At 37.0% G+C, this 10,572-nt stretch overlaps 1 protein-coding gene across 1 annotated transcript in view; it reads left to right on the top strand.

Annotated features, from left to right (window-relative positions):
• Positions 1-9,311, top strand: part of LOC107704023 (dual specificity protein phosphatase 10-like) — a 71,172-nt gene extending 61,861 nt beyond the window's left edge. Inside the window, exons 9-10 of the mRNA XM_016506856.1 lie at positions 835-992; positions 9,084-9,311. Of these exons, the coding sequence (XP_016362342.1) occupies positions 835-992; positions 9,084-9,311 (386 nt within the window). The remainder of the gene's footprint in view (positions 1-834; positions 993-9,083) is intronic.
• Positions 9,312-10,572: the final 1,261 nt, after the last annotated feature.

Genomic DNA, 10,572 nt, shown 5'->3' with positions numbered 1-10,572 from the left:
TAAATAATAAAAAACAAATAAAAACATGCATAGTGATTTTTTTATGCCTTATACATATGTAATAATTTCTCATGCCGACAAAAATTTTCATAGTATTCAATTTTTTTAAATTAATTTAATTCTTTTTTTTAATATTTATTTCAATATTTATATTGCTCTTAATATTATATTTGTTGTATATTTTAATATACTATATAGTATATTATACATTATGACGAAGGTCAAGTGACTGAAACGTAGTTAATAAATATATATTTTTATATGCAAGCTGTAGTGTGGGGATCCTTTTTCTTCGTTTCCTAATAGTATATTATAATAAAATGACTGTCTTTCCTCTGGATGTCAGCAATCCTAAAGTCCTGGAACTGCATTTGAGCAGCTTCAGCGAGCCCAGACTTTGACGAGGTCAAAAAAATCATTTCTTGTTTTAACTGGGAGCAGTTCTCATAATCTGGCAGAAACCCGCGGCTCGTCCTGCACGCATAAGATGAAGTGACGTGAGTAAACGAACATTTCTACATCTTAATAAGGTTTAAATCGTGGCTGGGATATTGTCGGATTATGTCATGGGACGCTGGGTCTCACACATCGAGTCCATCGAGACGCTGAATGAGCACCGAAATCTTTTACAGCGATCCTCATTCAGGAAAAGACTTGACATCTGCTTAAATCGAGACTCGACCCGAGGGCTTTCAGTCCTTTTACAATGAAAGCGCTCAAGATATTTTCATTATACTGCTTGAAAGGGATGTAGAATCAATTTTACAGTTTTTTACAACTCTGTTTTAATAAAAAGTGAGTGAAAAAGAGCATGTTTTATCTCATAAATTCCAGGGATGGAGTGGAAGAGAAAGATCTCCACCTGGGTCAGAGTACAGCAAACCAGCGAACCCTCAGAAGTGAGCATTTATACAAGAGTTCAGGAGTCTGCGCGACGTCTTTCTCATGTGGGATTGAAGCCTTGGACTGCGGTGAAGGGGTTATTTGAGCAGGTACCCAACAAAGCAGTGGGCCTCTGTTTCTGAAGGCGCCGAAATTTCATTGGTGCAGATACAGCTGCTCGATTATTGCCCTTTCAGGCCGCAGACTGACAGCATGACAGTTTCATTTGGGAACAGAGGCTTTTAAAAGAGGCTCTACAGACAAAAATTATTATTATTATTTTTTTTTTTACCACCTGCATCTTTTAATGGCCGTTAAATGTGGTGGGTGCAAATTGTACAGGACACTCAGCAACATTTACTGGAAACTGTGATCTAATCAGAGTGAAATGTCAATGTGTTTTACATGTTACAGTAGCATTATTTTGTTTACATTTAATCATAGATTATGATACATTATGAATCCTCCCTAAAAAAAAAAAAAAATTGTCGGATCATAAAAATTACTTTCTAGAAATACATAAGATATAATTTTAATGACAGATTAACATTTTATTACAGTAAATTTTCAAGCTTTTTATATATTTCCAAACTGTAAGCTAAATTTCTACAAAATGCTTAGTCGACATGTGACTCCCTTTTTTATTTGTGTTTTTGGAAATGTTAATATAACTTTATTTTTTAAATCAAACTCTATTTCAGCCTCTCCTCTACAGTTTGTGATTCCACTTCTATTGGCAGCACACAAGGGTTTCCTTAGCACTCGCTCCATATGTCTCTCTCTCTCTCGCTCTCTCTCGCTCTCTCTCTCTCTCTCTCTGTCTCTTTCTCTCTCTCTCTCTCTCTCTCTGTCTCTCTTTTTTCTCTGTCTCTCTCTCTGTCTGTCTCTCTCTCTCTGTCTCTCTCTCTGTCTGTCTCTCTCTCTATCTCTCTCAGATGCTGTGGATTCTTGGGTTTGTTCGAGCGGATCCCTCCTCATGAGCAGAGGCTTGACTTTCCCAAAGCTGATATTAATATCACAGACCATTGTGATGGAGTTATTTTCATGGAAGCCCAGGAGGAAGTCACGTGACTCTAATTAGTCCCCGGGGGCCACAGGGTCTCCATTACGTGCCTTGTTTTAACTCACATAACCATCAATGAAGTGGAAAGGCTGAGGAAGTAGCAATCACTGTGCCTGGGCGGCTGGTTTTATTTTAATGTTTTCTCGAGCACCTATTTTGTTAATGGGCCCAAAATCTGAGAAAAAAAGTGTCTTCCCTTCTTTTCCCCCATGACGTTTCTTCGCTTTAAAAATGAGCGAGCGCACATGTGAGCGTCTACACCGATCCACTAGCGGGAAGATTGATGATTCTGTAAAACCATTAAATGTGTTTTTCCTGTTTGGCAGCACCTTATGAACTCTAATCTAAGAAACTAATATGCTTGTGTTGTAATTTAAGAAAGTATTTCTACAAAAGAGTTGGTAAAAGAGTTGGTAAAACTACAATAAGGTTCCATTACAGTTAACATGAACTAAACTCTAAAGCATTTATTCATCTTAGTTGATGTTAATTTCAACATTTACCAATACATTATTAAAATCAAGTTATATCTGTTAATTTTATTTAAAGGACCTGAGCTGACATGGACTAACAATGAAATGCAACTAACATTAACCAAGATTACTAAAATACTGTAACAAATGCATTGTTTGTTGTTAGTTAATGCATTAACATACATGAACTAATGGTAAACAGTAAAAATTGTTTTTTGTCAAAGTTGTAAACTAAACTAAAAATAAAGATTATTGCAGTATGCTTTAGGAAATTTCATTCTTCCTCTACTTTTCACGTTTGATTCACTTGCCAATTCTTTGTAATATATTAGTGAAAATTATTTCTATTAATACTAATTTTTTTCAGACTTTTAGACTAAAGGGATTTTACGAAATTAATGGGGAACTGAAAAATGAAGTTGAAGACGTAGGGAAAAAATGATCAATTAAGAAAATATTTCTAAGAAAACTTAATTTGAAACATTTTGATCTGAAAGCACTGGGAGACATGACAAGAATTACATTTTGACGTAAAATTCACACCCTATGTTCACTTTATTGTGGTATTTTAATAAAATAAACTATACTGTAAAATTATTTTTCAAAGTTGTAAATAAAACAATTATTATTAGAATATGTTTTACAATAAAATACTATTTCAGTCTTTCTACTTCACGATTTCACGTTAGATTCAGTATGTTACTTGACGTTTATTTGTAACCATCTGTGAAATTGACTTGTAGCAATTGTTTCTACGCCAATTTTTTTCAGACTTTTATAAATCTAAAAGGATTTCAAAAAATATTAACAGTATTCAGGATGTTGAAGACATTGGAAAAACCTGTAAAATTATTAGCAATTAAGATGTTTTGCTTGAAATATTTTTAGCAAAATGTACCAGAAGACATGACAAAAACGATATTTTTATGTGAAATTCACCCTTACATTTACTTTATTGTGATACTTTTTTTTTAAAGATTTATTTTTGGCATTTTTTTTATTTTGATAGGACAGTATAGCAGTGACAGGAGTAGGAGAGAGAGAGGGGGGCGGGATCGGGAAAGGTCCACGAGCCAGGACTCGAACTCGGGACGCCCGGAGCGCAACGGCACTATATGCCAGCACACTGCCCACTAGGCTATTGGTGCCGACTTTATTGTGATATTTTAATAAGAGAAACTATACCGTAAATTTTTTTTTTCGAAGTTGAAAATAAAGCAAAGATTATTGGATTACATTTTACAAGAAAATACTATTTCAGCTTTTTGACTTTCAAAAATGTCAGTTTTAATTCAATGTGTTACTTGACTTTTATTTGCAACTGTTACTACACCAAATGTTCTTAAGAATTTCATAAATCTAAAGTGATTTAAATTAAGATTAACGGGAACCTGGAAACTTAATTATCATCAATCAAGAAAATATTTGTAAGGAAAAGTTTATTTGAAACATTTTGATTTAAAATTCACTCCAACATTCACTTTGTGACATTTTGATAAAAGAAATTATACTGTAAATATAAAATAAATGTTCAAAATTGTAATTAAAAGATTATTAGAGTATGTTTTGCAAGAAAATACTATTTGTGACCCTGGAGCACAAAAGCAGTCATAAGGGTCAATTTTTCGAAATTGAGATTTATACCTCATCTGAAAGCTGCATAAATAAGCTTTCCATTGATGTATGGTTTGTTAGGATAGGACAATATTTGGCCGAGATACAACTATTTGAAAATCTGGAATCTGAGGGTGCAAAAAAATCAAAATATTGAGAAAATCATCTTTAAAGTTGTCCAAATGAAGTTCTTAGCAATGCATATTACTAATCAAAAATTAAGTTTTAATATATTTACAGTAGGAAATTTACAAAATATCTTCATGGAACATGATCTTTACTTAATATCATAATGATTTTTGGCATAAAAGAAAAATCTATAATTTTGACCCATGCAATGTATTGTTGGCTATTGCTACAAATATACCCCAGCGACTTAAGACTGCTTTTGTGCTGCAGAGTCACATTTCATCCTTTCTACTTCAAAATGTAATGTTTAATTCAACGTGTTACTTGTCGTTTCTGTGAAATGTACTAGCAGTTTCTGAGTGGAAATGGTTTAACTAATATTATTTGTATAATCCAAAAATATAAGCCACATATGATGGTTACATGAACATAAACACCGTAGTATGAGCCATATTCTGCTCAGAAAACAGATTTTCTCCATCAGAAAGGTAGCTACTTAAACACGTGACAGCAATAACAGACAGTGCCACATGCACACTTCTCATAATTCTGTGAATTCACCTCTCTTTCTGACCTAATAGCTTCCATTTACCGCTGGGCCCGTGCCAAGGGAAAGTGTAGAGTTGGGCCAAAATCCGTGGACAGCTACTGATGAGATATTAATAATTCATTTTATTTGATTATTGTTATTACACGACTTAAACTAAAGTAAAATAAGTTCATAATTAGTCATTTCATACAAGCCATTTTATTTGATTCTGTTAGTACACAAAATGACACCGCTATATCATTCTTGTTTATATATCAATAGGCCTAATGAAGATGAAGTCATTTAAATGATTTAAATGCAGTTTATCAAAACAAACTTAATGTTGGCTTTGATAAAGTTATTTTTGAATATGTTGGGATAGATAGATAGATTATATTTAGGCCATATGTTATTTTGAGCGGTCAGAATATTTCAGTATCCTGTTCTGACCTCAGGAGAAATGTTGGAGGTCCCATAAATATAAGCTCTGAAAAGCACCTTTGATAGGGAGAGCCGTGGAAAATCATATATACTTCACATCTGCCGCACGTAAAGCTCCCGTAAACCTCCTAACGTTTGCCTTATGAATGTCAGCTCCACGCCGCGCGCAAACAATGACCGGCACGTTACACGGACACACGCTGTCCCGTCCTCCCGCTGCTCCGCCACAGATGTAAGATCCACATTGAGGCCTGCGACACACTGGCCCCTTTCAAATCGCCCGGGACCCTGACGGACCGGGCCCCGCATTAACTGCAGCAGGTGCAAGGGAGCGCGGCTTGTTTTCCTTCACGGGCTCCTCAGGAAATCATAAAGCAAATATATTGCTGGGGGACGGTTTTTGGGGTGCCCTGTGAGCAAACTGAAAGGTGAAATGGATCAACGCACGGCCACTGAGGACAGTAAATCAACAGGCCAAAAGGAGAGCTGAATGCACTGTGGTGGCCCCCAGGGGCCCGAGCCCAAGGCCGGGGTTTCTGTCAGTCATGGCCTGGTGTTAATGTCAAAGCCAGCTGGGTCTGGCAGGGCCGTCGATTGCGGGAACTCCACTAGAGGCCATCGTGTCACAGGAAAAGCAGCTCGAGTCAGGGATGATTTGCATCCGATGCAGTAAAACAAAGATAATAAAGATGACAAACACGCTTAGTGTTTTTGACATTCGCAAAATAGTTGGAAAACGTCTTCTCGGCTCATTCTCAACAAGCCGTTTTACTTTTGTCATGCCACGAGTGAAACTGCAGAGAAAAAATAAAGCATGTGAATCTGTGTTTCAGATCTGAATCGTTTGCGAGGGATTTGCACACTTCTGAGGAGGCAATCTGACCAGGACACAGAGGTTAAAGGTCAAGTTCACCTCGTATCCCAGTGGTTTATTTGATTTTACTACATCTTTTCTTTAGCTTACATTTAAGTGGACAATAACTTGAGGGGGCACACTAAAACCTCAATTATAAATGTTACAAAACAATAATTGGAAAAAACTGTACTGTACTTTAGAGAAAAGTGTTTATGATATACCTGACATTTGAAAAAAATCACCAAATTTTATATGTATTATTAAAATGTGATACACAAGCATGAAGACAGGGAAACGATAATATTTGGTGGTTTAAAATGCTGTAAAATATAAACAATTAAAATAAAATAAAATCAACTGTATTCGAGGTGTAAGAATAATACCATTATAAAAAATGTATTAAAATGTTTTAAATTTGTACTGGGTTACAAAATGACATTTTTAGAGGCACTAATCAAAATTTAAAATTTATTTATTTATTTTAAACAAAATTTAAATATGAAATACCATTACCAGCACACACTTTTGAGAAGGACACAGAGGTTAAAGGTCAAGTTCACCACAAATCCCAGTGGTGATGCTTCTTTTTCAAATCTGTCTTTATTTAATGTAATAAGGGTTATTAATTTTTATTTGCTACATTCAAATGTACAGTAGTGGAAAATAGCTGACACTAAAATCTCAATTATATTTGTTGAAAAAAAAAAATTTTTGAAAAAGTACATTAGAGAGAAGTGTTGCTGATATACCAGAAGAAGAAAAAATCACGTATAGTATGTGTTTTATACAGTTTATCATTAAATTGTGATACATAAGCATGGAGAGAGGGAAATTATGATATTTGGTGGTTGAAAATGCTGTAAAATCTTTCAAAATACATTTTAAAATCAGCTGGGAGAAACTGTATATTAGAGAGAAGTGTTGCTGATATACCTGTACATTTGGGGAAAATCCTTTGTTATATAAATTATATAATAAAAATAAGACAGACGCCATGGAGGCACAGGGAAAATTGTGATTTACTGGTTTAAAATGCTGTGAAATGTTTCAAAATAATCTTTAAATCAATCAGCAATAAGACCATGATCTTTTTTGGGGGACACAAAAGGCACTGAATACCAGGAATGACCCATAATCTTTATTAAATTAACAAGCATTAAATTACTGTTTGTTAATATTAACTGTTACATGAAATGTAATGTAATTTCAGAGGCAGAGCAAGTTATTTTATTCTGAAGAATGATTATGAAGACAAACATTTTCATTGAAATGACATGCACTGCTGAATAATTCGCAATAAGACCAGAAGCATTTGGTAGATAAAATAAGTAGAGAAAATAAGTAGATTCAGTTTTATTCTGTTGTCTTTAAAACTTGACATAAGTAAAGTATGATCATGCAGGAATCTTGATTTTTGATTGGCCACTTCAGCTCATCCGACGGTTTTTCCACAAGTGCTTTTAATGTCAACTGCGTTCATTTCTAGTTCTCCAGCCAGCTCACTCCCACTGAAATCTCCCTTCCTCTTACACAAACACATACGATGCCACCCAAACCCTTTCAATTGCAATGATCTTCTCCATTCTTTCTTGTGGCCAAAGGATTCGCTCACGCTAAAATGAATTTTTTATTATTTATGTGTCGTTCCAGCATTTCATGCATTCATGCATGTGCGTTTTCAAGCTTTGCTCATCAGTTAATGAAAAAATGATATCATTTTTACTTTTGCGTGAATTGCAACTGGTGCACATGTGGAAGTAAGTCAGTCACACCCATCGTGTAACACTATACCTTCCCAGGACGGGCCTTTCAGGGCTTTTAGACACAAGTTGTCCTGGCTTTTCGTCTGATTGAGCGATTTAACACATCATATATAGAAACAGCTGTGCTACAAATGAGCCCCTGCACGGTGACTTTGATAAATGTGCTGAATTGACTGCATACAAGCCCCCAGGATGACAGCCTCCTGCGATTTCCTTCCCCCGTCAGGTTAAACGTTTCTTAACAACACGTATGTCTGTTTCAGTGCGCTCCTCATTCGGCGCTCTATCACCGAGCTGGAAGCAAATTATGAAAAACTCTGACATTACAGGGAAGTGCAATTCAAGCTGTGTAAATATGAATTCATATACAGACCACCGTCCTCAAGAGCGGTTTAAATCATAAGCACATTAGGCATTGTACATAATCCCAGTCGCATGTATAAATCACTGCACTGCTGCGGTAATGAGTGGTAATGCTGGGAATACACTAACTATGAGGGTGTTCAGTGTTCATGACCCCTCATGACAAACGCTTTACTGTGTTTCTCTCGTAGCCTTAGGACAATGTTTCACATTCATACACATCTTCCCAATCCATACAGAAAAATATATTTGGTACGTTGGTACGTATATATATATTTACATATTTATTATTTTAAATAAAGTTTTCGTATTGGGAATTTTTGCTTGTTTTCATTCAATTTAAAGGGTTAGTTCACCCAAAAATTAAAACATGCCTCACACAGCTCCGAGGCGTGAATAAAGGCCTCCTGTAGCGAATCCATGTGTTTTATAAGAAAAATATCCATATTTCAAATGTAATAAACACTTTTCTCTCACTTCATCTAACTGTGGTACGTGGAAGCCGTTCCAGCGGATGACGTAGGACGTCGGCGTTGCGTGATCAGTGACGAACACGGAGTGAGAACGAAACAAAACGCCGGTCACGAATTAGAAGCACAAAACGAGTATTTGTAAAGAAAAATGTCAGAGGATTTCGATATAAGCCAAGAGGAGACTGGTTTTCCTTTGCTAAAGTAAGGAAACTTTGTTTCTTTTGCTCCTGTTAAACTCGTGAGACTAGCATATCTCAGAGGCGCGCGTGCGACGCATACGTCCTGCATCATCCGCTGGAACGGCTTGCACGTATGACAGTACGACAGATACCGGAAGTGAGAGAAAAGTGTTTATTACGTTTGAAATATGGATATTTTTCTTACAAAAATGCATGGATTCACTACAGGAGGCCTTTATTCACGGCCCGGAGCCATGTGAGGCACGTTTTATTATGGATGCATGCGCTTTATTTAACGTGTTTTGGACTGTTGAACAGAAACACCCGCCTACTGCAATGCTCCATGCCCAAGCTCAAGCTCCATGCCATGCCGACCCCGCCCTGGCCTCCTGCCCTGCCGGCCCCGCCCTGGCACCCTGGTTTACCTCTATCTCCAGGCCCTCTTCCACTACACGGGCCTGGCCCACCATCCCTCCCCCTGATCCACCTCCGTTCCGCCTCCCTCCGGGATTTCTTTTGGTGGAGCGTCTGGAATCCGCTCTTTAGGGGAGGGGTTCTGTCACAGTCTTCAGCGGGTGTGCCCAGGATGGCCACCAGATGACTGTGTTCTGTGAGCACATGGCTTGTGTTGTGTTTGTGTGTTGCCATGTGCTCTCTCCTGTCTATTGTCTTGCCCCGCCCATCTTGTTACCTCATTATTGTTTAAGTTGCTCCACCTGTGTCTCCCTCGCTAGCCTCCTCATTTGGTTTCCTATTTATTCTCCTGGTGTCTGTAATCCTGTGCTGATCCGTCGTTTTTCATTGTGCGTGTGTTATGTCTGCATGTAGTGCAGTTCCTAGCCTGCCTGTCTGTTTTCCACCCTCGGGGTTGTTTTAGTTTGTTTTTGTTTCATTTTATTATTAAAAGAAGGAACAATTCATCCTGCACTTGAATCCTCGCTTCATCTCTCCACACGCGCCGTGACACAAAACACACACACACAAAACGTGGTTATTGTAGTTAAACCACAGTAACCATAAATTAAACATTAACCATAGTTTGTAGTGGTACTTGTAATAAAATTGTGGTTATACCAAAAATGTAATCAACTGGCAAAAAAAACTTGGTTACTACACTTTCACTATAATAAAACCATGGTCAATTTTCTTAAGAGCTATTGATAGAACACCGTGTGAGCTGCGGGAACGGCGAACTAATGTCATGCGCTCTGGGCGGGAAAAGAGCGCGACGGTCACGTGCGGGAAAAAGGCGGCAGGATTGAACTCATTCCTGGATCAACAGAGAAGAACTGGTTGTAAATATCGATATCATCGAGTCATCGATATCGAAATGTGTTCGTTCATCTCCTCTGTTGATACAGGTGAGGTTCACACGTTCCTCTCTTTTTTAGGCTTGATTGGATGTTCTTGCGACGCGACGTGTTTGTGCCTTTCCCTTACAATCATGTAGTTGGTTGTGTAGATTCGGTTATTTAACGACTAGAAAGAAGTTTCAAGCAGCTTGTGGTGAATTTTTCTACATGAGTTGTAGAATATAGCAAAATGGGTCATTATATTTGTCTCTTTTTTTGGTCTAACTGGTCAAGCAGCAGTATGTAATTTACTGATAATCGCTGCTCACCTTCTAGCGTCTTAATTATTTATTTAATCAAATATTTTAAATCCCCCTGTAGTGAAAATCAAGTTTTTTGTTTATTTGTCTATGTGGTGTTTTTAATTTGCTTTTAGACAAAACATGTGCCAATCCATTAATCAACACCACTGCTGAGTATTTTCTCCTTAAAACTGTAGTTTCCCAATGGCAGTC

Source organism: Sinocyclocheilus anshuiensis, unplaced genomic scaffold, assembly GCF_001515605.1.
Source record: "Sinocyclocheilus anshuiensis isolate Anshui unplaced genomic scaffold, SAMN03320099.WGS_v1.1 scaffold534, whole genome shotgun sequence".
NCBI lineage: Eukaryota > Metazoa > Chordata > Actinopteri > Cypriniformes > Cyprinidae > Sinocyclocheilus > Sinocyclocheilus anshuiensis.
The sequence above is the reverse complement of the archived record's forward strand: the minus strand, read 5'-3'. Positions and strand labels throughout refer to the sequence as shown.